At 47.2% G+C, this 27,225-nt stretch overlaps 2 protein-coding genes across 2 annotated transcripts; both read left to right on the forward strand.

Annotated features, from left to right (window-relative positions):
- The first annotated feature begins 951 nt into the window (after positions 1 to 951).
- On the forward strand, positions 952 to 5,719 carry LOC137313357 (NACHT, LRR and PYD domains-containing protein 4C-like). Its single transcript, XM_067979482.1, has 4 exons — positions 952 to 1,265; positions 2,829 to 2,915; positions 4,145 to 4,312; positions 4,485 to 5,719. Exons 1-4 carry the CDS (start codon positions 952 to 954, stop codon positions 4,570 to 4,572), a joined length of 657 nt encoding a protein of 218 aa, XP_067835583.1. The 3' UTR covers positions 4,573 to 5,719.
- Positions 5,720 to 17,427: 11,708 nt separating this feature from the next.
- Positions 17,428 to 26,374, forward strand: LOC137313379 (NACHT, LRR and PYD domains-containing protein 3-like). Its single transcript, XM_067979514.1, has 7 exons — positions 17,428 to 18,004; positions 21,496 to 23,233; positions 23,675 to 23,761; positions 23,881 to 24,051; positions 24,216 to 24,386; positions 24,614 to 24,781; positions 24,953 to 26,374. Exons 1-7 carry the CDS (start codon positions 17,470 to 17,472, stop codon positions 25,038 to 25,040), a joined length of 2,958 nt encoding a protein of 985 aa, XP_067835615.1. The 5' UTR covers positions 17,428 to 17,469; the 3' UTR covers positions 25,041 to 26,374.
- The last annotated feature ends 851 nt before the right edge of the window (positions 26,375 to 27,225 follow it).

A 27,225-nucleotide genomic window follows, 5' to 3' on the forward strand; every position in this document is an offset into this window, starting at 1 on the left:
TACTTTGGGAATATGTTGGGAGATCTCTGGAAGAACCCAGAGGGATTACTGTTTATATTCGATGGTTTAGATGAATTCAAGGACAGCATCGATTTTGCAAATAATCGGAGAAATACAGAACCTCAGTACATGTGCACAGATCCTGAAGACTGGTGTGAAGTGTCTGACATTGTGTACAGTTTAATACAGCACAAGCTGCTCCCAGGATGTTCAGTGCTAGTGACCAGCCGCCCCACTGCATTACATTTATTGGAAAACGCTGAGATCAGTGTCTGGGCTGAAATCCTGGGATTTGTTTGGTGAAGAACGGAAGGAATATTTCAACAAGTTTTTTGAAGATCAGGTGGTGGCAGCAGCTGTTTTCAAACACTGGAGGAGAACGAGATCCTGTACACCATGTGTTACAACCCTTCCTACTGCTGGATCCTCGGTCTGTCACTGGGTCCCTTCTTCACACAAAGAGACAGGAAACAGCAGCGAGTTCCCAAGACCATCACCCAACTATATTCCTACTATATTTAAACATTCTGAAAAACCATGGCCGAGAGATTGAATCCCCCCGTGATGTGTTACTGAAGATCGGTGAGATGGACTTCACTGGAGTCTCCGAGAAGAAGATTGGTGTTTCGAAATGGAGATTTGATCCAGTACAATCTGCAACCTTCCCAGTTCCTGTCTGGGTTCATGATGTAACTTTTGGAGAGAGATGATTCTGCCCAGAGTGTGGTTTACACATTCCCGCACCTCACCATCCAAGAGTTTGTAGCCGCTCTCGCACAATTCCTGACTCCAGATCCTGGGGACATCCGGAAACTCCTCCGTGAAGCCCACAGCAAGGAAGATGGGCGATTGGAGATATTTCTCCGTTTTGTTGCTGGTCTCTCATCCTCACAGTCAGCTCGGCCCCTGGAGGAGTTTCTGGGTCCATTTCTTCATCAAACAATCTGCGGAATGATTGATTGGCTGAAGGAGAAAGTTGAAGGAGAGATTGGAAATACAGCTTGTGAATCTGATGAAAGGGACCTCCTGAACACATTCCACTACCTGTTTGAGTTTCAGAATAAAACACTGTCTCGGGTCACAGTGGGATCTGTGGAAACAATTACATTTAATGGATTGCGACTGACCCCTATTTACTGTGCGCTGCTGTCTCATGGCATTGGACTCTGTGGTATAACAAAACACCTCGATCTGGAGAACTGCTCCATTCAGTGTGAAGGACTCCAGCGGCTGGGACCCGTACTACACAAATGCCAGGTGTTGAGGTAACTGTTTATTTGTCTCTAACTGTTGGGCCAATTGTCCAACAGTCACAGATTGTATTGTTGCTCCGTAATGAAGGGAAACAAACAGTTCCGATAAACCAGAGAGAAGCAGATGCAACACAAATATGACAAATGATAAGAGGATCGGTTAGTAATTCCCTAAGGACTGGAGAATCTAAAATGGATCGTTGTGAAAAGTCGGGATTTTACAGTCTTTATCGGATCAGTAAATACATGTCACTGAAAGAGTCTGATAATTTAATTACAATAAATGATATTTATTGCTGTTTTTATCACTACCTGAGATACATCCATTGAAGAGGCTAATTCTCACTGTTACTCACACGTGGACCGATACTAACTGCAGCAGTCTTTGTGTCTGAGCATCCCACCCTCTTACCGAGGTTTGGGGGCAAGTGACAGTCACCGGACTGTGATCGTGTGTAGGAGAGGGAAGCAGAAACACCAAACATTCAATAACAAAGAGCAAAACACAGCTTTCGGGCAGACAACCGCCAGTGGGCGGGCTGAGCTTTCCCCGCAGGACGTCGGTCCGTTATCTTAACTCATCAATGACACAGCCCTTCAGACTCTCCAATACATCCACCATCTCTTCACCCAGCTGGCAGCACTCGTGCCTCTGAATCAGAAGGTCGTGGATTCAGGCCCCTCGCTGATTAATCCAGGCCGACACTTCAGTGGGATTGGGGAACTAAAATCTGCCGGGAAAATGGTTCCAATCTAACGGGTTGTGGGGTATTAGCCCAGGAATACAGATACACACTGGTCAGCGCTGGGGCCTCCCACTCAGCAGGAGGCTCCTGGGTAAACCAGGTGCAGTCAACCCGTGAATTTCCCACAGTCTGCCCCCCGTGTGTGAGGTCCCGCTCGGGGAGGTAACCACAGAAAATTCCCCATAAACTGTCGGGCCCGTTATCCTGAAATAAGTAAAGAGCCAGTTCAATGGGAATAAAGAGAGAGACTCCCCTCCCCCGCCCCTATAAACTAGGAGTGCAGAGACATTTAAAACTTGTAACAAGCCAAAATAAACTCTCCTTATCACATGAAATCCTGGGGGACGGATTTTGCAACAGCAGTTAGCGCCGTTTCACAATATAATTCACCCCGAGATATTGTACAGTTTCATACAATACTGCATGAAGTACAGGTAATCACCGCTTTATCATTTATTTCGGGGAAAATCGCCGCATTCCCATAAAATCTGGGAATTAACAAGCATCAGAAATGAGACAAGTTTCCCCGAACATGAAGGGAGCGGTCATTGAACTCCAGGAGGGTAATTCTGATCATCAGGGAATGAGGCCGGACTAAGGGACACTTAATGGCTTCACACAGACAGCGCTTTATTTGATAAATACATTTACTGACAGTTCCTGAATCTATGGGGCGTTGGACAGAGAGAGATTCATTGTCAGCGACACGGAAATCTGGTTATTAATTTCCTGAATAGTTTTCAGTGTTTCCTGTAGTATCAGAGAGAAATTGTGTCAAATCGGGGATTGGATTCAGTATGTTTCTCACTCTCTGTCTGTTTGTGTTTAGACTGGGTAATAATAAACTGGGAGATTCAGGAGTGAAACTACTGTCTGCGACTCTGAGGAACCCGGACTGTAAAATACAGGAACTGGGGTAAGTATCAGACTGTGTGAGATTGTGTTTATCATAATTGGATGTCTAACACCGCACATTATTATTAATATCAGTGATGGTGTTGTTAATAAACACTGTACATTATTATTAGCATCAGTAATAGTGTTATTAATAAACACTGTACATTATTATTAGTATCAAAATAGTGTTATTAATAAACACTGTACATTATCATCAGTATCAGTGATAGTGTTATTAATAAACACTGTGCATTGTTATTAGTATCAGTGATAGTGTTAATAAACACTGTACATTGCTATTGGTATCAGTAATAGTGTTATTAATAAACACTCTACATTGTTATTAGTATGAGTAATAGTGTTATTAATAAACAATGTACATTATTATTAGTATCGGTAATAGTGTTATTCATAAAAACTGTCCATTATTAGTGTCAGTAATAGTGTTATTAATAAACACTGTACATCATTATTAGTATCAGTAATAGTGCTATTAATAAACACTGTACATCATTATTAGTATCAGTAATAGTGTTATTAATAAACACTACATTATTATTACTATCAGTTATAGTGTTATTAATAAACACTGTACATTATTATTAGTATTGGTAATAGTGTTATTAATAAACACTGTACATTATTATTAGAATCGGTAATAGTGTTATTAAGAAACACTACATTATTATTACTATCAGTAATAGTGTTATTAATAAACACTGTACATTATTATTAGTATCGGTAATAGTGTTATTAATAAACACTGTACATTATTATTCGTATCAGTAATAGTGTTATTAATAAATACTGTACATTATTATTAGTATCAGTAATAGTGTTGTTAATAAACACTGTACATTATTATTAGTATCGATAATAGTGTTATTAATAAACACTGTACATTATTATTAGTGTCAGTAAGTGTTATTAATAAACACTGTACATTATTATTAGTATCAGTAATTGTGCTATTAATGAATACTGTACATTATTATTAGTATCAGTAATAGTGTTATTAATAAACATTACATTATTATTACTATCAGTAATAGTGCTATCAATAATATACTGTACATTATTATTAGTACCAGTAATAGTGTTATTAATAAACACTGTACATTATTATTAGTATCAGTAATAGTGTTCTTAATAAACACTGTACATTATTATTAGTGTCAGCAATTGCGCTATTAATAAACACTGGGGATTTACTCTGATTCCTGTTATTTCTCTCTCTCTGATCCCCAGTTTGGATGATGTCGGTCTCACAGAATCTTGTACCGAGGATCTCGTCTCCGCTCTCAGTACAAACCGTAAACTGACGGGTCTGAACCTTGGATCAAACTACTTCGCAGACCGATCTGTCCCCGCTCACCGCTCCCTCATACTGACCCGTAGGAGTCTGGAGTGGATCTGGTGAGTGTTTGTGTTAATGTTTAATGTAATCAATAAAATATCAATGGGATTCAGTCCCTTTTATGGGTAATATTTGTCTGTAATTATTATTGAAATATTAACCCCAGTCTCCCTGTTATTTACACTGTTGTTCAATCTGTTTATTTCCTGTTTAATCTTTAATCTGTTTCAGGCTTTGGAGGAATCAGTTCAGTTCAAACGGAAAGAGACACCTGGAGTCACTGCAGGAATCCAGACCCGGACTGAGTGTGGGAGTGTGATCATTTCAATTTATTACCATTACTGGTCTCATTTATTGAACATTTTTGGCCGATTCTCTGTCCCTCCCCTTTAACCGGCCGCGCTCCAGGTTTAAATCCGAACGGCCCTTTAACGGTTTCCAGCTCGAGCTGAGCGAGCGTCGTCTCCCATTGTGACGTCAGAGGCCCAGCGACAGGGTCACGAGACTCAGTCACCCGGTCCCCCAGCGCTGATTCTGCAGGATATCCGGGGCTGGATGGTCCCCAATGGGACACTGGGTCAATGGACAGACAGGAAGGGCCCAGGGTGGGGCTCAGTCTGGGCTGCAGTGGGGCACTGGGTCAATGTACAGACAGGAAGGGCCCAGGGTGGGGCTCAGTCTGGGCTGCAGTGGGACACTGGGTCAATGTACAGACAGGAAGGGCCCAGGGTGGGGCTCAGTCTGGGCTGCAGTGGGACACTGGGTCAATGTACAGAGAGGAAGGGCCCAGGGTGGGGCTCAGTCTGGGCTGTAGGGGGACACTGGGTCAATGCAGAGACAGGAAGTCCCAGGGTGGGGCGCAGTCTGGGCTGCAGTGGGACACTGGGTCAATGTACAGACAGGAAGGGCCCAGGGTGGGGCTCAGTCTGGGCTGCAGTGGGGCACTGGGTCAATGTACAGACAGGAAGGGCCCAGGGTGGGGCTCAGTCTGGGCTGTCGGGGGACACTGGGTCAATGTACAGACAGGAAGGGCCCAGTGTGGGGCTCAGTCTGGGCTGCAGTGGGACACTGAGTCAAAGTACAGATAGGAAGGGCTTAGAGTTGGCTCAGTCTGGACTGCAGTAGGACAGTGAGAATTGGGCTCCTCTCCCAGTGAGGAGTCAGAATCTGGACCGTGTCCCTGTGTACCGTGCCTTCAGCTGCCGAGGCCCGAAGCTCTGGAATTCACTCCCTAAACCTTTCCACCTCTCTCCATCTGTCCCCTCCTTTAAGATGCTCCTTAAAACCTACCTCTTTGACCAAGATTTTTGGTCACCTGTCCTAATATTTCCTTATGCTGCTCAGTGTCAAATTTTGCCTTAATACTCCTGCAAAGTACCTTGGGACGTTTTACTGCTATAAAGGCGCTATATAAATGTAATTTGTTGTCCATGTGCTGTGTTATTAAAACTCCACCATTTATTTCAGCTCAGGCCTGGACTCCTCATTATTTAAAATAAAAATATTGGTGTTCGTATTTTAAAATATTGAATAAATGTTCCTGGAAAAGACGTCACACCTCCTCCAACTGGCATCAGAGATGTGACCGGTCGGTCCATTGAACCGGGTTGGTCTTACACGGGGATATGCATTTTCACAAATTAGTGAGACGGACTGTGAGCAAAAGGCTCAGCTGGGACTCCACAAAATGTCCTCCCGACATGCAAGGCAAAATGTCCGCCATGCACCTGCCGCAATATCACAGAATGATACGTTACAGTATTTATCCAATTCTCGTTTGAAATTTACTGTTGAATCGGCTTCCACCTCCCTTTCAGGCAGTAAATTCCAGATCATAACAACTTGCTGCATAAAAATTATCCTCTTGTCACCTCTGTCTCTTTTGACAATTATTTTGAATCTGTGTCCTCTGGTTACCGACCCCCTGCCACTGGAAACAGTTTCTCCTCATTTACTCCATCAAAACCCCTCAAATGGCCGCTTTGTCCCCTCAAAGTTGTCGCTTCTCCCCGAAACACAAGCATCATTTTGAAATTATAACAAACCCTCGAAGCCCCGACAGGGGTTCACGTTTCCGACGTTAATCTCCTCTCGGCCCCTGTTTCTCTCACACTGGGTTAACGTGTTTGTATAACATTGCAGGCCGGGCTACTTTAACCCCAGGCTTTAACCTGGTTAAATCACAATCGGTTACAATCGAACAGGAACATGTTACACCGAGGCCCCAAAACCATGGCCCAGAGAGGAAATTACACCCCAGGGCAATAAAAAGACCAAACTCACGTGGGCCCTGTTTGGGTGCAGCCTGTGGAGGAGGCCTCGGTCGGTCCCCTCTGGGGGAGCCTCAGACGCTTCCCTTTGTGGGAGGCCTTGGTCGCTCCCATTTGGGAGTGGAGTCCTCGGCCGGTCTCCTCTCGGGGAGGCAATGGGCACCCCAGAGGGATCCCAGAGTGGCAGTCTTAATATTTAGACTACCACCACAACACTAACTTCTATTTATAATGTATATCTATGTCTATTTACATACGGCCAGCACGGCAGTATCTTGGACAAATTGGCGGAAAGCACAGTGGCCATCTTGGACAAATTGGCGGCAAGTACAGCGGCCATCTTGCACAAAATTGCGGAACGTACGGCGGCCAACTTAGACAAAATGGCGGCAAGTATCGCACAGACTGTCCCCAGTGATATCACAGTGACAGAAAAGTGCACCCAGTCACCCCAGTGTGATCCCAGACTGCTCCCAGGGATCCCACAGTGCACTCAATCAGCCCAGATGGATCCCACATTGCACCCAATTACCCCAGAGGGATCGCAGAGTTGCAGTCTTTATATTTGGACCACCACCACAAAAACTACTACAACAACAACTTGCATTTATGATATATAATATAGATATACTGCATAAATCTATTTGCACTCGGCCAAAATGACGGCATTTTGGACTAAATGGCTCTAAGTACGCAGGACATCTTGGTAAAATGCGGCAAGTACGGCGGCCATCTTGTACAAAACGGAGGCAAATATTGCGCACAGAGTGCGCAGTGATCGCACAGTGACCCCAGAATGCCCCAGTTACCCAACAGTGACCCCAGAGTGCACCCAATCACACCAGAGTGATTCCAGAGTGCATCCAGTGATCCAAGAGTGCACCCAGTCAACCCAAAGTGATCCCAGAGTGCAACCGGGATGACAGCGTGCACCCAGTCACTCCAGAGTACAGCCAGTCATCCAGAGTGAAACCAGCCTGCACCCAGGGAACCCAGAGTGCACTCATCACCCCAGAGTTATCCCAGAGTGAAACGAGGAATCCCAGACTGGCCGTCTTTATATTTAGACCAACAGCACAACTGAAACAACAAAAACAACAACTCGTATTCATAAAAATATATGCTATATATATGTATTCACACACGGCCAGCATGGCGGCATCTTGTACAAAATGGCGGCAAGTACGGCGGCCAACTTGGACAAAATGGCAGCAAATACGGCGTCCATCTTGGACTAAGTGACCGCAAGTACGGCGGCCATCTTGGTCAGCATAGCCGCAAGTACGGCGGCCATCTTGGACAAAATGGAGGCAAATACGGCAGCCATCATGGACGAAATATCGGCAAGTACCGCGCAGAGTGTCCCCAGTGATGCTACAGTGACCCCAGAATGTCCGAGTGACAGTGCAATGACCCCGAAGTGCAACCAGTCACCCCAGAGAGATTTCAGAGTATTTACACACGGCCAGCATGGCGGCAAGTACGGCAGCCATCTTGGACAAGAAGGCGTCAAATACAGCGACCGTCTTGGACAAAATGGCAGCATGTGCGGCGGCCGTCTTGGACAAAAAGGCGGCAAGCACGGCGGCATCTTCGACAAAATGGCAGCAAGTACGGCGGTCACCTTGGACAAAATGGCGGCAAGTGCGGCGGCCATCTTGGACAAAAATGCTGCAAAGACGGCCGCCAATTTGGACAAAATGGAGGCGAGTACAGCAGCCATCTTGGTCGAAATGGAGGCAAGTTTGGCACAGAGTGTCCCCAGTGACCCTAGAGTTAACCCAGAGTCACACCCAGTGATCCCAGAGCGCACCCTGGGATCCCAGAGTACACTCATTCACTTCAGAGTAATCCCAGTGTGCACCCAGGGATCTCAGAGTACACCCAGTCAGTCCAGAGTAATCCCATTGTGCACTCAGGGATCTTAGAGTGCACCCAGCCTTACCAGCATGATTACAGAGTGCACCCAGTGATCCCAGAATGCACCCAGTCAACCAGAATTGATAGCAGAGTGTGTCCTGGGATCCCAGAGTGAAAGCAGTCAACCCTAAAAGATCCCAGAGTGCACCCAGGGATCACAGAGTGCACCCACTCACCCCGAGTGATCCCAGAGAATTACACACGGCCAGCATGGCGGCAAGTACGGCAGCCATCTTAGACAAGATGGCATCAAGTACATCTACCGCCTTGGACAAAATAGCGGAAACTACGACGGCCATCATGGACAAAATGACCGCAACTACGGCGAACATCTTGGCAAAATGGTGATATGTATGGAAGCCAGCTTGGACAAAATGGCAACAAGTCCGGCGTCCTTGTTGGATAAAATGGCCGTAAGTATAGCGGTTATCTTGGTAAAAATGGTGGGAGGTAATGCTGCCATCGTGGAAAAAATGGCGGCAAGCACGGCAGCCATCTGGGACAAAATGGCGGCAAGTGCAGCGGCCTTCTTGGACAAAATGGCCCAAATACGGCAGAAATCTTCGAAAAATGGCGGCGAGTACGGCAGCCATCTTGGTCGAAATGGCGGCAAATACCCCGCAGAGTGCCCACAGTGATACCACAGTGACCCCAGAATGTCCCAGTAAACCCCGAGTTAAACTAGAGTCCCACCCAGTGATTCCAGACTGATAGCAGAATGTCCCAGGGATCCCAGAGTGATCAGAGAGAGCACTCAGGGATTACAGAATGCAACCAGTCACTGCTCAGTGATCCCAGATTGCATCCAGGGAACCCAGAGAGCACCCAGTCACAACAGAGTGATCCCAGAGAGCACCCAGTCACCCCAGATTGATCCCAGAGAGAGCCCAGTCACCCTCGAGTGATCCCAGATTGAACACAGAATGGCGGCAAGTACGGCGGCTCTCTGGGACAATATGGCGGCAAGTACGACGGCCATCGTAGAAAAAGTTGCCACAAATATGACGGCCATTTTGGACAAAATGGCGGTAATACGACGGCCATCATGGACAAAATGGCGGCAAGTACAGCAGCCATCCTGGACAAAATGGAGGCAAATACGAAGCCACCTCCAACAAAATGGCGGAAAGTATCGCACAGACTGCCCCAGTGATCCCACAGTGATCCCACAATGTCCAAGTGACCCAGGAGTTAGCGCAGAGTCGCACCAAGTGATTCCAGGGGATACCCAGGGATGCCAGAGTACACACAGTCAACCCAGAGTGATCCCAGAGTGCACTCAGGGATCACAGAGTGAACCCAGTCACCCCAGAGTGATCGCAGAGTATACACACGGCCAGCATGGAGGCATGTACAGTAGCCATCTTAGACAAGATGGCGTCAAGTACAGCGACGATCATGGACAAAATGGTGGCATAAATGGCGGCAATCATGGACAAAATGGCGGAATGTTATGCTGCAACACTGGACAAAAATAGCGGCAAGTACAACGTCATTCTTGGATAAAATGGCCGTAAGTATGGCAGTCATGTTGTACAAAATGTCGGCAAATAGCACTGCCATCTTGGCCAAAATGGCCACATGTACGGCGGCCATCTTGAAAAGATGGTGGCAAGTGCAGCAGCCTGCTTGGACAAAATAGCCACAGGTACGGCAGAAATCATGGAAAAAATGGCGGCGTGTACGGCAGCTAACTTGGACGAAATGATGGCAAGTACCGCCCAGAGGGTGCCCAGTGATCTCACACTGACCCCAGAATGTCCCAGTGAGCCCAGAGTTAAACAAAAGTCGCACCCAGTGATCACAGAAGGCACTCAGTCAACCCAGAATGATCCCAGAGTGCATTCAGGGATATCAGAATGCACCCAGTCACCCCAGAGTGATCCGACTGTGCAGTAGTGATCCAAGAGTGGCTGCAAGTACGCTGGCTCTCTGGGACAAAATGACCGAAAGTTCAGTGGCCATCTTAGAAAAAATCGCCACAAGTATGGCAGTCATTTAGGACAAAATGGCGACAAGTATTGTATCCATCTTGGACAAAATGGCCGAAAGTATGGCAACCAGCTTGGAGAAAATGGCGCCAAATACAGCGGTCATCTTGAACAAAATAGCGGCAAGTACACAGCCATCTTGGACAAAATGGCACAAATTACCACGCAGCGTGTCGACAGTGATATGACAGTCACCCCAGAACGTCTCAGTGAACGCACAATGACCCTAGATTACACCGAGTCACCACAGACTGATCCCCGAGTTCACCCAGGGATCCAAGAGCGCACTCAGTCATCCAAAACTGATCCCAGAATAATCGTGGTATCCCAGAATGAACGCTGTCACATCAGATTGATCCCAAAATCACCAGTTACTCCAGAGTGATCCCAGAGTACACCCACGGATCCCAGAATGCACCCAGTCACTCCACAGTGATAACAGAGTGGCACCAAGTACGGCGGACCTCTGGGATAAAATAGCGTCAAGTACAGCAGCCATCTTGGACAAAACGGCCGCATGTTCGGCGGCCATCTTGGTAACGGCCTTCTTGGAAAAATTGCTGCAGTTATGGCAGCCATCTTGGACAAAATGGCCGCAAAGAAGGCGGCCATCTTGATCAAAATGGCGGCAGGAACGACGGCCATTTTGGAAATAATCACTGCAAGTATGGCAGCCATCGTGGAAAAACTGAAGGCAAATATGTCGGCTATGTTTGACAAAATGGCGGCAAGTACGACCGCCAGCTTGGCCAAAATGTCGGCAAGTACGGCAGACATCTTGGACAAAATGGCGGCAAGTACGCAGAAATCAGGGACAAAATAACCGCAAGATCAGTGGCCATCTTAGAAAAATCGCCACAAATATGGCAGCCATTTTGGACAAAATGGCCATAAATATGGCAACCATTTTGGACAAAATGGCGCCAAGTACAGCGGTCATCTTGAACAAAATAACGGCAAGTACACAGCCATCTTGGACAAAATGGCGGCAATTACCACGTAGTTTGTCGACAGTGATATGACAGTCACCTCAGAACGTCTCAGTGAACCCACAGTGACCCCAGATTACACCTAGTCACCAGAGGCTCATCCCAGAGTTCACCCAGGTATCCAAGAGCGCAGCAGGTCATCCAAAAGTGATCCCAGAGTACTCGTAGTATCCCAGAGTGAACCCTGGCACATCAGATTGATCCCAAAATTCATCCAGTCACTCGAGAGTGATCCCAGATACACCCAGTGATCCCAGAATGCACCCAGTCACCCCACAGTGACACCAGAGTGGCACCAAGTACGGCGGACCTCTGGGATAAAATGGCGTCAAGTACAGCAGCCATCTTGGACAAAACGGCAGCATGTTCGGCGGCCATCTTGGTAAAAATTGCTGCACGTATGACAGCCATCTTGGACAAAATGGCGGATTGAACGACGTCCATTTTGGAAATAATCACTGCAAGTATGGCAGTCATCGTGGAAAAACTGGAGGCAAATATGTCGTCCATCTTTAACAAAATGGCGGCAAGTACGACCGCCATCTTGGCCAAAATGGCGGCAAGTGCGGCAGACATCTTGGACAAAATGGCGGCAGGTACGCAGCAATCTTGGACAAAATGGGGGAAATTACAATGCAGAGTGTCGACAGTGATACGACAGTGATCCCAGAATGTTCCAGTGAACAGACAGTGATCCAAGAGTTCACCTAGTCACCACAGAGTGATCCCAGAGTGCACCCAGTCACCTCAGATTGATCCCAGAGTGCACCAGGGATCCCAGAATGCTCCCAGTTATCCCAGAGTGCAACCAGTTCCACCAGAGTGATCCCAGAGTGGCAGTCTTTATATTTAGAGCACCACCACAACAACTACAACTAAAACCACTTGTATTTATAAGATGTGTATAATATATTTTTGATATGTATGTTAACACACGGCCAACATGATGGCAAGTACGGCAGCCATCATGAAAAAAACGGCGGCCAGCATGGAGGCCATCTGGACAAAATGGCAGCAAGTAAGGCGGCCACCTTAAACAAAATGGCGGCAAGTACGGCAGCCATCTATGGAAAAATGACGGCATGTACGGCGTCCACCTTGGATAAAATGGCCGCAAGTACGGCGGTCATATTGGATAAAATGGCGGCAAGTAAGGTGATCATCTTGGATAAAATGGCGGCAAGACGTCAAGGCTGTTAGACAGGAACAGCAGGAGGCCATTGAGCCCTTCGAGCCTGTTACACAGTAACAGGAGGAGGTCATTCAACCCCTTGATGCTGTTACACTGTAACAGGAGGCCAATCAGCCCATCAAGCCTGTTAGATAGGAACAGGATGAATCTTTTCAGCCCTTGGAGCCTGTTATACAGGAACTGGAGGTCATGCAGCCTCTCAAGCCTATGACACTGAAATAGGACAAGGCCATTTAGCCCTTCGAGCCTGTTACACACGAACAGGAGGCGAACCTGCACCTCAAGATTGTCAGATAGCAACAAGAGGAGGCCATTCTAACCCTCGAGCCTGTTACTCAGGAAGAGGAGGCCAATCAGCCCCACAAGCTTGTTAGATTGTATCAGAGGGAGGCCATTCAGCCCCATAAGTCTGTTATACAGGAACTGAAAGCCATTCAGCTCCTCGAGCCTGTTATACAGGAACTTGAGGCCACTCAACGCTTCAAGCTTTTCAGATAGCAAAAGGAGGAGGCCATTCAGCCCCTCGAGCTTTTTACATGGGAACTGAAGTCCATTCAGCTCCTCGACCCCATTACACAGGAACAGAACGAAGCCACTCAGGCTCTCCAGCCTGTCACACAGGAACTGGAGGAGATTTCGCCTCTGAAGCCTGTTAAGTAGGAACAGGAGGAGGCTATTCAGCCCCTCATAACTGTTGTACATGAGCTGGAGGAGGCTATTCAGCCACACGATCCTGTTACATAGCAACAGGTGGAGGCCATTCAGACCCTCGAGCCTATTGCATTGGAGCAATAGGAGGTCAATAAGCTCCTTGAGCCTGTTCCACCACTCATTCAGATCATGGCTGATCTGTATCTTAACTCCATCTGCCGCCTTGGTTCCAGAATCCTGAATACGATAACCTAACAAAAATTTATCAATCTCAATTTTGAAATTTCGTATTGACACCGAGCCTCAATTTACTTTTGTGGGAGAGAGTTCCAGGTTTCCACTACCCTATGTGTGAAGAAGTGCTTCCAGACATGAACCCTGAACGGCCTAGCTCCAATTTTAAGGTTATGTCCCCCTTGTGCTGGACTCCCCCACCAGAGGAAGGAGTTTCTCTCTATCTACCCTATCAACTCCTTTAATCATCTTAAAACACCTCAATTAGATCGCCCCTTAATCTTCTATATTCAGGGAAATACAAGTCTCGTCTAATCAACCTGTCCTCATAATTTAACCCTTTAAGCCCCGATATAATACTGGTAAATCTGCGCTGTACCCCTTCCAAGGGCAATATATCCTTCCTGAGGTGCAGTGCCCAGAACTGAATGCAGTCCTCCAGATGGGGTCCAACCAGAGCTCTGTACAGCTGGAACATAACTTCCACCCCTTAAGATTCCAACCCTCTTGAAATAAAGGCCGACATTCTATTAGCCTTTTTAATTAAGAGAAGACATGACCCCGGATATTTGTATCTGAATCAAATGCTTGACTTTGTGAGGTGCAGCCTGCCTTTAAGAAGTGCAGTCTGCCTTTAAGAGGTTCTAACCACTCACACAATATTCCCCCCAATCTACCACCACCACCCTCCCACCTCCCCCCACCTCCCCCCCCACCACACCCCCCACCAACCCACAACCCGCTCCACCCCCCCCCCCCCCCCCGCCAGTGCGAGTGAGGATGTACCTTTATATCAGTGAGTTTGAGCGAGGATGCCCCTTTATATCAGAGTGTGAGCGAGATTGCCCCTTGAAATCAGTGAGTGTGAGCGAGAATGCCCCTGTATATGAGTGAGTGAGAGTGAGATTGAGCGAGGATGCCACTGTATATCAGTGAGTGTGAGCGAGGATGCCCCTGTCTATCAGTGAGTGTGAGCGAGGATGCCCCTTTATATCAGTGAGTGGGAGCGAGGATGCCCCTGTATATCAGTGAGTGTGAGCGCGGATGCCCCTGTATATCAGTGAGTGTGAGCGAGGATGCCCCTGTATATCAGTGAGTGTGAGAAGAAAGCCCCTGTATATCATTGAGTTGGAGCGAGGATGCCCCTGTATATCAGTGAGTGTGAGTGAGGATGCCCCTGTATATCAATGAGTGGGAGCGAGGATGCCCCTGTATATGAGTGAGTGAGAGTGAGATTGAGCGAGGATGCCCCTGTCTATCAGTGAGTGTGAGCGAGGATGCCCCTTTATATCAGAGTGTGAGCGAGATTGCCCCTTGAAATCAGTGAGTGTGAGCGAGAATGCCCCTATATATGAGTGAGTGAGAGTGAGATTGAGCGAGGATGCCCCTGTATATCACTGAGTGTGAGCGAGGATGCCCCTGTCTATCAGTGAGTGTGGGCGAGGATGCCCCTGTCTATCAGTGAGTGTGAGCGAGGATGCCCCTTTATATCAGTGAGTGGGAGCGAGGATGCCCCTGTATATCAGTGAGTGTGAGAGAGAAAGCCCCTGTATATCATTGAGTGGGAGCGAGGATGCCCCTGTATATCAGTGAGTGTGAGCGAGGATGCCCCTGTGTATCAGTGAGTGTGAGAGAGAAAGCCCCTGTATATCATTGAGTGTGAGCGAGGATGCCCCTTTATATCAGTGAGTGTGAGCGCGGATGCCCCTCTATATCAGTGAATGTGAGCGAGGATGCCCCTTTATATCAGTCAGTGTGAGCGAGGATGTCCGTTCATATCAGTGAGTGTGACGAGGATGCCCCTGTGTATCGGTGAGTGTGAGCGAGGATGCCCCTGTATATCGGTGAGTGTGAGCGAGGATGCCCCTGTATATCGGTGAGTGTGAGCGAGGATGCCCCTGTATATCAGTGAGTGTGAGCGAGGATGCCCCTTTACATCAATACACCATCGGTTTGCTCTGGGATCGAGCATTTCTCGAGTGTCCTGATTTAACGCTCCACGTCAGGTGGGACACAGACAGCTGCCCTTGAACCCAGTCAGTCCTCGTTCCCCACAATAAATTCTCCCATTTCTGAACGTCAGGGACCCACACTTGTCTTCCTAATCTTTTTCTTTTTACATACTTGTAGAATATTTTCCAGTCCGCTTTTATCTTCCTTCCACCTTTACTCTCATACTCTGGTTTTCCTCTCAATCAATCTCTTGCTCCTTTTTGCTGAATTCTAAACTGCTCCCAATCCTCAGGCTTCCTGCTTTTTCTGCTCACTTTATCTCACTCCTCTTTCGATCTAATCCTATCCTTCAATTCTTTTATTCGTCACGGTGGGGCCGCTTTTCCTTTGGTGTTTTTGCCCAGAAAGAAGTGAATGACCGGAAATACAATCAGAAGTAGCTGATTGACATCCCTGCTCACCAATCGGGGCTCAGCACCCGCCCCGCGTTTGATTGATTGACCTCGAGTTGGGGATGTCGGCTCGGGTCATGTGGCTGCTAATTTTAAAGTTGCGCGGCAGTTAAACGGACACAGCGTGCGTGTGACGTGTGTCGAGCGGCGGGGCCGCGAGCTGACTGATGGGAGAGTCCAGGAGAAGATCAACCGGTCCCAATCCACCGCCATCATCTCAATCCATCACCCTTGGAGAAGATCAACTGGTCCGCATCCACCGCCATCATCTCAATCCATCGCCTTCCTCCCCCTGGAGAAGATCAACTGGTCCACATCCACCGCCATCCTCTCAATCCACTGCCATCCTCCCCTGGAGAGGATCAACCTCTTTGTGAAGGCTTTGTGGAGTGAGGAGGTGAGTCACTCGCCGCAGAATACCCAGCCTCTGACCTGCTCTTGTAGCCACAGTGTTTATATGGCTGGTCCAGCTAATTTTCTGGTCAATGGTGACCCCCAGGATGTTGATGGTGGGGGATTCGGTGATGGTAATGCCATTGAATGTCAAGTGGAGGTGGTCAGACTGTCTCTTGTTCGAGATGGTCATGGCCTGGCACTTGTCCAGCGCGAATGTTACTTGCCATTTATCAGCCCAAGTCTGGATGTTGTCCATGTCTTGCTGCATGCGGGCTTGGACTGCTTCATCATTTGAGGGGTTGCGAATGGAACTGAAGATTCTGCAATCATCAGCGAATATCCCCATTTCTGACCTGACGATGGAGGGAAGGTCATTGATGAAGCAGCTGAAGATGGTTGGGCCTAGGACACTGCCCTGAGGAACTCCTGCAGCAATGCCCTGGGGCTGAGATGATTGGCCTGCAACAACCAATACCATTTTCCTTTGTGCTAGGTATGACTCCAGCCACTGGAGAGTTTTCCCCCTAATTCCCATTGACTTCAATTTTACGAGGGCTCCATGGTGCCACACTTGGTCAAATGCTGCCTTGATATCATGGGCAGTCACTCTCACCTCACCTCTGGAATTCAGCTCTTTTGTCCATTTTTGGACCAAGGCTGTAATGAGGTCTGGAGCCGAGTCGTTCTGGCGGAACCCAAACTGAGCATCGGTGAGCAGTTTATTGGTGAGTAACTGCCGCTTGATGGGACTGTCGACGATACCTTCCATCACTTTGCTGATGATTGAGAGTGGACTGATGGGGCGATAATTGGCCAGATTGGATTTGTCCTGCTATTTGTGGACAGGACATAACTGGGCAATTTTCCACATTGTTGGGTAGATGCCAGTGTTGTAGCTGTACTGAAACAGCTTGGCTAGAGACGCAGCCAATTCTGGAGCACAAGTCTTCAGTACGAAAGCTGGGATGCTTTTTCGTCAGGCTGCAGGAGGTTTCAGTTTCGGTCCCAGCTATTAGGTTCAATCTGATTGACATCTCTGTCCAACAATCAGGAGCCCGGTCCCGACCCACTGATTCACTGCCTGCACGGAGGGGGTCACGTGGCTCCTGTTATTTAAACCCCTGTTCAGGGAGTGGGAGGCGGAGAGGCAAGTGGTCGGGGAGTTGTGATGGCGGTGGAAGAGCGGGCCCAGGCCGCGGAAGAACGGGCCCAGGCCGAGGAAGAGCGGGCCCAGGCGGCGGAAGAGCGGGCCCAGGCGGCGGAAGAGCGAGCCCAGGCCTCGGAAGAGCGGGCCCAGGCCGCGGAGCATCGACTCCAGGCCGCGGAACAGCCGGCCCATGCCGCGGAAGAGCGAGCAGAGGCCGCAGAAGAGCGAGCAGAGGCCGCGGAAGAGCGGGCCCAGGCCGCGGAGCGGCGACTGCAGGCCGTGGCGGAGCGGGCCCAGGCCGCGGAAGAGCGGGCCCAGGCAGCGGAGCGCCGACCCCAGGCCGCGGAAGAGAGAACCCATGCCGCGGCGGATCGGCGACTCCAGGCCGCGGAAAAGCGAGCAGAGGCCGCGAAAGAGCGGTCCCAGGCCGCGGTGCGCCGACTCCAGGTTGCGGAAGAGCGTGCCCAGGCCGCTGACCGGCGACTACAGGCTGCAATGCCGATTTCCCCTTTGATGAAGCGGAGGCTGCAGTCCAGGGTGGCGGAGAAAGTGGCAGGTGGGTGCTGCAGAGCAGGGAGTGGGCAGTACCGAGAGTGAGGGTAATGGAGCGGGGGAGTGTTTGGGAGGATTCATACCATCGTGGCCGGAACTGCGGATGATTATTGTCAATATCACACCGTATCTGTGTGAGGTAGTGTATTAATACTGTCCGTTCTTCTCCATATCAGCTAAAGGTTGTATTACCGGTGTGGGGCGCTGTCGGTCGGTGGGGGTGGTGTTTCAGTCGGTCGGGGCGTGGGGCGGTGTCGGTCGGTCGGGGGCGGTATGTCGATCTGTCGGGGCGTGCAGCGGTGTCGGTCCGTACGGCAGAGTCGGGCTGTGTCATCAAGCTGAGCTTCCGATCTGATATTCTCTCCACCGCAAGGACCGCCTACTTCCACATTTTTTTTTATTCGTTCATGGGATGTGGGCGTCGCTGGCGAGTCCGGCATTTATTGCCCATTCCTAATTGCCCTTGAGAAGGTGGTGGTGAGCCGCCTTCTTAAACCGCTGCAGTCCGTGTGGTGAAGGTTCACCCACAGTGCTGTAAGGGAGTTCCAGGATTTTGACCCAGCGACGATGAAGGAACCCCGATATATTTCCAATTCGGGATGGTGTGTGACTTGGATGGGAACGTCCAGGTGGTGTTGTTCCCATGTGCCTGCTGCTCTTGTCCTTCTTGGTGGTGAAGGTTCCAGGATTGGAAGAAGCTGTCGAAGAAGCCGTTTCGAGTTGCTGCAGTGCATCATGTGGACTCAGTAACATCGTCCATCTCCATCCCTTCTTGAGCTCATCTGCTGCTGAAACCCTCCTCCGTGCTTTGATCACCTGCAGACTCGATTTTTCCAATACTCTCCGAGCCGGCTTTGCTCCTTTCATCCTCCGTAAACTTAAGTGAATCCAAAACACTGCTCACCGATCACTGTGAATTCCCATGCACACATGGCAGGATCCTGATACATTGTGAATCCGCATACACACCTGGAAGGATCCCGATACACTGTGAATCCACATGCATACCTGGCAGGATCCCGATACACTGTGAATCCCCATAAACACCTGGCAGGTGCCTGGTACATTGTGAATCCCCAAACACAAATTGGAGAATCCTGATGCACTGTCAATCCCCATAGACATATGGCAGGATCCTGATACACTGTGAATCCTCATACACAACTGGCAGGATCCTGATACACTGTGAATCCACATACACATCTGGCAGGATGCTCGTACACTGTGAATACTCCTACACATCTGGCAGGATCCTGATACACTGTGAATCCCAATACACACCTGGCAGGATCCTGATTCACTCTGAATCCTAATACACACCTGGCAGGCTCCTGATTAGCTGTGAATCCCCTTAAACACCTGGCAGGATCCTGATGCACTGTGAATTCCCATATACACGTGGAAGGATCCTGATAAACTGTGAATTCCCATGCACACTTGGCAGGAACCTGATAGTTTGTGAATCCCCGTACAGATCTGGCCGGTTCTTGATGTATTCTGAATCCCCATATGCACCTGACAGAAACCTGATACACTGTGAGCCCCCATACACACCTGGCAGGATCCCGATACGCTGTGAACCCCCATACACAACTGGCAGGATGCTGATACACTGTGAATCCCCATACACAACTGGTAGGATCCCGACACTTCCTGCCTCCAAACACACCTGCTAAGTGCTGCCCAGATGTTCTGTGCTCACAAGTAAAAAGCAGTGCCGTGGATTAATGTGAGGGAAAGACAATGTTCAGTGTAATTTGGAGTTACGGACTGGCTTCCTAATGGCAGTGGAAGAGAGAACTTATTCCACTCAAAGAACAGTCCTTTAACTCATGGTCTTTTTAGACCCAATGGAATGACTGATGGCAGTGAAAGAGAGAATTTATTCAATTCAAGCATAGCCCTTTAACTCAGGGTCTTTTTAGATCCAATATAATGACTGATGGCAGTGAAAGAGAGAACTTATTCAATTCAAGAATAGCCCTTTAACTCAGGGTCTTTTTAGACCCAATATAATGACTGATGGCAGTGAAAGAGAGAACTTATTCCACGAAAAGAACAGTCCTTTAAATCAGGGTCATTTTAGACCCAAGGGAATGACTGGTGGCAGTGGAAGAGAGAACTTATTCTACTCAGAGAATAGTCCTTTAACTCAGGGTCTCTGTGGAGCCAATGGAATGACTGATGGAAATATATTTTAATTTCCCAAATCTGCATTAGAGGAAATTCAGACCAAAATGAAACAACGGCGTATCATTATTGGGAGAACAGTTGATATGAACTGTGAGTGTTTTCTGCTCTAACATTACTCTGAGTGATGTGGGCAGCAGTTCTAATCCTAATTCTAATCGGTGATATGACAGGACTGTTTTCAGAACACATTCAATCTAGATGTAAAATGGTGAAAAATTGTTCACAATTTCTGAAACACAATATAACAGGAGAATGATGAGGGACAGGAAAAGGCCATTTTGCGCAAATAAGCCTGTCCCTGTTCGAGAGATGACCCCACCTACCACTCCTCTCAGTGTATCCACAGAAACACGTTCAATTATGTCTTGACCCCACTTACACTGCCCTTTTAGTGTCTTTCCTTGGTACCTGGGTCCCCCGAACCCCACCACATTGGGTGAGAAAATTACTCTAATTTCCATTCTTATTTCTGACTTTCAATTTTCTCCGTTATTAATTATTTTGGTGATTGTGAGCCTGTTTCCTGCACTAATGTTGGGAATTCGATTGAAACTTTCCAATACCGAAGTCCCTTGTCCAAACGAAATACATCAAACCTCCTCACCCTAACCTCAACCCAAACTCGAATACCTGAAATCATCTTTCTGATTCCCCTCTGTACCTTCAGAATTGCTGTAATCATTACTTGTGCTCAGGTGACGATAGAAGTTCAGAAAATATTCCAGATGGCCAACCCGAGTCCAGTTTCTAAAAGCTGCCCTAACACATAGGTTAAACAGTGGAACTTCTGTCCATTCACAGACTGTCCCTCTCCCAATGCCCACAATATCCCAGATAACCTGCCAGAGGTCAGATACAATAACAGTGGGAGTCTGTCCATTCACGTCTGTCCCTCTCCCATTGATACCCAATACCCTATTTCCCATTTCCGCAGAAGGTCAGCACCACTGACAATTTCATAGATTGATTCACGAGAACTTCTACTGTCACATAACGAGGATAATGCGTGGATTTGAAACGAGGCGTCTATAGTGCATGTCAGGGCTGATGGTATGAACCATCAGAGGGAAATAACACCTTCAAAGAAATCTCCATGTTCACTAAATATTACAATCAAGTGACGATTTGAAACTTCTCTCAGCCCTTCTTCACTTTCAAACGAGGTTTTCAGTAACTGAGTTAAATGTCCTGCTCGCACCTCGATTGAAGCTGTGAAACTGAATATTAAAGAGATATTGAGAATTTGTTTTCATATTAATATAACTAACATTGAGAACCACTTTCTGTCTGTTCTCATTGAAGATGTTCAACAGAAACACAAGGAAACACTCCGGGTCCAAACTGAAACATTGAGAGTGAACACGATCATAATAAACGAGAAGGTTAAGATTTTCCAGTTGGTCAATTTATACACTGAGCTAACAGTCATTTCAACTGTTCGAGATCGGACACTTGCAGAACATGAACTGCTGGCAAAAGGCCGAGACCATGAAGAGTGGAGAGAGAAACATCGCCGGAGAGAATTGGAAAAAATCCGAACTGACCAATTGTTCCAGAGCAGTTTTTCCCAGAGAAAATCCAAATCTGGGAGTTCAGCAGCAGTGAGCGGAGTCGCGGGGATTGGAAAAACAACAATGGTTCAAAAGATTGTTTATGACTGGGCCACTGGGAAAATATACCCACACTTTCAATTTGTTTTCAGTTTTAAATTCCGCGATTTGAACGCAATTAACTGTAAAATAAACCTGAGGAATCTGATATTGGATCTGTATCCTTACTTTGGGGATATTCTGAGAGATCTCTGGAAGCACCCAGAGGGATTACTGTTTATATTTGATGGTTTAGATGAATTCAAGGACAGTATCGATTTTGCTGACAATCGGAGAAATACAGAACCTCAGTACATGTGCACAGATCCTGAAGACTGGTGTGAAGTGTCTGACATTGTGTACAGTTTAATACAGCACAAGCTGCTCCCAGGATGTTCAGTGCTAGTGACCAGCCGCCCCACTGCATTACATTTATTGGAAAAGGCTGAGATCAATATCTGGGCTGAAATCATGGGATTTGTTGGTGAGGAACGGAAGGAATATTTCAACAAGTATTTTGAAGATCAGGCGGTGGCAGCAGCTGTTTTCAAACATGTGGAGGAGAACGAGATCCTGTACACCATGTGTTACAACCCTTTCCACTGCTGTATCCTCGGTCTGTTACTGGGTCCCTTCTTCACACAAAGAGACAGGAAACAGCAGCGAGTTCCCAAGACCATCACCCATCTATATTCCTGCTATATTTACAACATTCTGAAAAACGATGGCCGAGAGATTAAATCCCCCCGTGATGTGTTACTGAAGATCGGTGAGATGGCCTTCACTGGAGTCTCCGAGAAGAAGATTGTGTTTAGAAATGGAGATTTGATCAAGTACAATCTGCAACCTTCCCAGTTCCTGTCTGGGTTCATGATGGAACTTTTGGAGAGAGATGATTCTGCCCAGAGTGTGGTTTACACATTCCCGCACCTCACCATCCAAGAGTTTGTAGCCGCACTCGCACAATTCCTGACTCCAGATCCAGGGGACATCCGGAAACTCCTCCGTGAAGCCCACAGCAAGGAAGATGGGCGATTTGAGATATTTCTCCGTTTTGTTGTTGGTCTCTCCTCCTCACAGTCAGCTCAGCCCCTGGTGGAGTTTCTGGGTCCATTTCTTCATCAAACAATCTGCCGAGTGATTGAATGGGTGAAGAAGGAGGTTGAAGGACAGATTGGAAAGACATATAGTAAAACTGCGAAACGGGACCTCCTGAACACATTCCACTACCTGTTTGAGTCTCAGGATGAAACACTGGCTCTGGTCTCAGTGGGATCTGTGGAAAGACTTACATTTAGTGGATTGCGACTGACCCCGATTGACTGTGCAGTGCTGTCTCATGTCATTGGACTCTGTGATACAATAAAAGAACTCAATCTGGAGGACTGCTCCATTCATTGTGAAGGACTCCAGCGGCTGGGACCCGCACTGTACAAATGCCAGGTGTTGAGGTAACTGTTTATTTGTCTCTAACTGTTAGCCCAATTGTAGAACATTTACAGATTTTGTTCTTGCTCCCTAATGAAGGGAAGCAAACAGTTCAGATAAAACAGAGAAAAGCAGACAATTTTCCCCAAACATGACGGGACCAGTCATTGACCTCCAGGAGGGTAATTCTGATCAGCAGGGAATGAGACCGGACTGAAGTACATTAAAAGGATTCACACAAACAGCAGTTTATTTGAAAAAACATTTACTGACAGTCCCTGATTCAGTCCTTGAATCTCACTCTATCCATTCCCTGGCTAGAGTGAGATTCATTGTCAGAGACAGGGAAATCTGGGAATTAATTTCCTGAAGATTTTTCAGTGTTTCCTGTAATATCAGAGACATATTGTCAGATCGGGAATGTGGTTCAGTTTGTTACTCACTCTTTGTCTGTTTGTGTTCAGACTGGGGAGAAATAAACTGGGAGATTCAGGAGTGAAACCGTTGTCTGCGGCTCTGAGGAACCCGGACTGTAAAATACAGGAACTGCGGTAAGTACCAAACTGTGTGAGATTGTATTTATAATAACTGGATGTCGAACACTGTACATTAGTGTCAGTATAAATAATAATAATACAAATAAATACTGGGAATTCACTCTGATCTCCAGGTTATGGGATAACGATCTCACAAATTCATGTACCAAGGATCTCTCCTCCGCTCTCAGTGCAAACCGGTCACTGACGGGTCTGAACCTGGGTAATAATAAACTGGGAGATTCAGGAGTGAAACTGCTGTCACCGGCTCTGAGGAATCCGAACTGTAAAATACAGGAACTGGAGTGAGTATAAAACTGTGCGAGATTGTGTTTATAATAACTGGATGCTGAAAACGGTGCATTAATGTCAGTATAAGTAATAATAATACAAATAAATACTGGGAATGTTCTCTGATTCCTGTTATCCCTGCTCGTCTCTGTCTCTCTCCTCTCTCTCTGATCTCCAGGTTGTGGGATAACGATCTCACAGCTTCTTGTACGGAGGATCTCGTCTCCGCTCTGAGTACAAACCTGTCACTGACGGTTCTGCACCTGGGTAATAATAAACTGGGAGATTCAGGAGTGAAACTACTGTCTGCGGCTCTGAGGAACCCGGACTGTAAAATACAGGAACTGCGGTAAGTACCAGACTGTGTGAGTTTGTGTATATAATAACTGGATGTCTAACACAGTAGATTATTATTAGTATCAGCAATAGTGTTACTAATAAAGTACATTATTATCAGTATCAGTAATAGCGTTATTAATAAATACTGTACATTATTATTAGTATCAGTAATCGTGTTATTAATAAACACTGGGAATTTACTCTGATTCTTGTTATTTCTCTCCCTCCGATCCCCAGTCTGTATAATGTCGGTCTCACAGATTATTGCACCGATGATCTAGTCTCCGCTCTCAGTGCAAATCGGTCACTGACGGATCTGAACCTGGGATCAAACTCCTTCACAGACCGATCTGCGCCCGCTCTCCGCTCCCTCATACAGACCTGCAGGAGTCTGGAGTGGATCGGGTGAGTGTTTGTGTTAATGTTTAATGTAATAAATAAAATATCAATGGGATTCAGTCCGTTTTATGGGTAATATTTGTTTGTAATTATTATTGAAATATTAACCACAGTCTCCCTGTTATTTACACTGTTGTTAAATATTTTACTTTCTGTTTAATCTTTAATCCATTTCAGGCTTTGGAGGAATCGGTTCAGTCAGAATGGAAAGAATCAAATTAAGTCACTGCAGGGCACAAGACAAAGACTGATCGTGGGAGTGTGAAAATTTCAATTTATAACAATTCCTGTTCTCATTATATGAACATTTCAATTTATTACCATTCCTGGTCTCATTATATGAACATTTCAATTGATAACCATTCCTGGTCTCATTATATGAACATTTCAATTTATAACCATTCCTGGTCTCATTATATGAACATTTCAATTTATAACCATTCCTGGTCTCATTATATGAACATTTCAATTGATAACCATTCCTGGTCTCATTATATGAACATTTCAATTTATAACCATTACTGGTCTCATTATATGAACATTTCAATTTATAACCATTCCTGGTCTCATGATATGAACATTTTTGGCCGATTCTCTGTCCCTCCGCTTTAACCGGCCGCGCTCCAGGTTTCAATCCTAACGTCCCTTTAACGGTTTCCAGCTCGAGCTGAGCGAGCGTCATCTCCCATTGTGACGTCAGAGGCCCAGCGACAGGGTCACGAGACTCAATCACCCGGTCCCCCAGCGCTGATTCTGCCGGATATCCGGGGCTGGATGGTCCCCAATGGGACACTGGGTCAATGTAGAGACAGGAAGGGCCCAGGGTGGGGCTCAGTCTGGGCTGCAGTGGGACACTGGGTCAATGTACAGACAGGAAGGGCCAAGGGTGGGGCTCAGTCTGGGCTGCAGTGGGACACTGGGTCAATGTACAAACAGGAAGGGCCCAGGGTGGGGCTCAGTCTGGGCTGCAGTGGGACACTGGGTCAATGTACAGACAGGAAGGGCCCAGGGTGGGGCTCAGTCTGGGCTGCAGTTGGACACTGGGTCACTGTTGGATCAATGTTCATCGGAACACCAGGGACTCCCTATCTTTTCTTGTGTTATTGCTGCTGGATCTGTTCCGTCCTCTGAAACAGACAGAGTAGGCCCTGGTTTAACATCTCTTCGGTGAAAGCAACATTCAATCGAAAATAAAATCAGTCAGAGTGGAAAACGAGCTGCTTATTCGCTTTCGCCTGTTTTGCTCTAACGCCCAAGATGAATTTATTCTCTAATCTACTCCGTGGACTGGCGATCTCATGGGATTGAATTGTCAGATATCGGAATGGTTAATCCGAAATTAATCTTACCAATCTGCAGTCGTGTCAGACACTGATCTAAACTATAATGTGATAATCAGTGTTCCAGCTAATGCTGAATGACGGTGATACTCTCAGCTGCTTTTACAATCGGTTATTCGTTGTTTTCAGTATCTGCATATTAATTATGTGTTTAAATTGCTTGGTGACCCTGTGTACAACTGTTTATATGTAATTATTGTTGTTATATTCAATAAAGATAATTATGAATTCCAATTCAATAAACCATTCTTGTGCATGATTTGCTGTCTGACTTCTTCTTTGAAGATTTGGCAAGAAACTGTTGATGCAGTCACTCAGTAGCTTGTGGGGATCCGAATTAATGGTCGATGAGGTGAACTCATTCAATCTGAACTCGGTCATGTCAGCCAGTTCAGGGAGCAATATTAGGCATCATTCACTTCTCGACATAGGTCACAATCGAACAGGAACATGTTAAACCGAGGCCCCAAAAGCAGGGCCCAGAGAGGAAATTAAACCCCAGGGCAATAAACAGACCAAACTCACGTGGACCCTGTTTGGGCGCAGCCTCTGGAGGAGGCCATGGTCGGTCCCCTCTGGGGGAGGCCTCCGTCGGCCCACTCTGGAGGATTCCTCGGGCGGTCCCCTCTCGGGGAGGCAATGGGCATCCGAGAGGGATCCCAGAGTGGCAGTCTTTATATTGAGACCACCACCACAACAACTAAAACAACAACAACAACAATTTGTATTGATAACATATAGATGTGTATTTGCACACGGCCCGCATCACTGCAAGTACGGCAGCCATCTTGGACAAAACGCGGGTTTGTCCAGCGGCCTTCCTGATCAAATTGGCTGTAATAACGGCGGCCATCTTGGAAAAAAAGCTGCAAGGACGGCGTTCATCTTGAACATAATGGCGATAACTATTGCGGCCATATTCGACAAAATGAGCGCAAGTACGGTGTCCATCTTGGACGAAATGGCGGCCAGTGCGGCAACCATCTTGGATAAAATGGCGACAACTACACTGCCATCTTGGACAAAACGGCGAAAATTACCATGCAGAGTGTCGACAGTGATCCCAGAATGTCCCAATGAACCCTCAGTGACCCCAGAGTGCACCTAGTC

This window comes from Heptranchias perlo, unplaced genomic scaffold, assembly GCF_035084215.1.
Source record: "Heptranchias perlo isolate sHepPer1 unplaced genomic scaffold, sHepPer1.hap1 HAP1_SCAFFOLD_47, whole genome shotgun sequence".
In the NCBI taxonomy this organism is placed as follows: Eukaryota; Metazoa; Chordata; class Chondrichthyes; order Hexanchiformes; family Hexanchidae; genus Heptranchias; species Heptranchias perlo.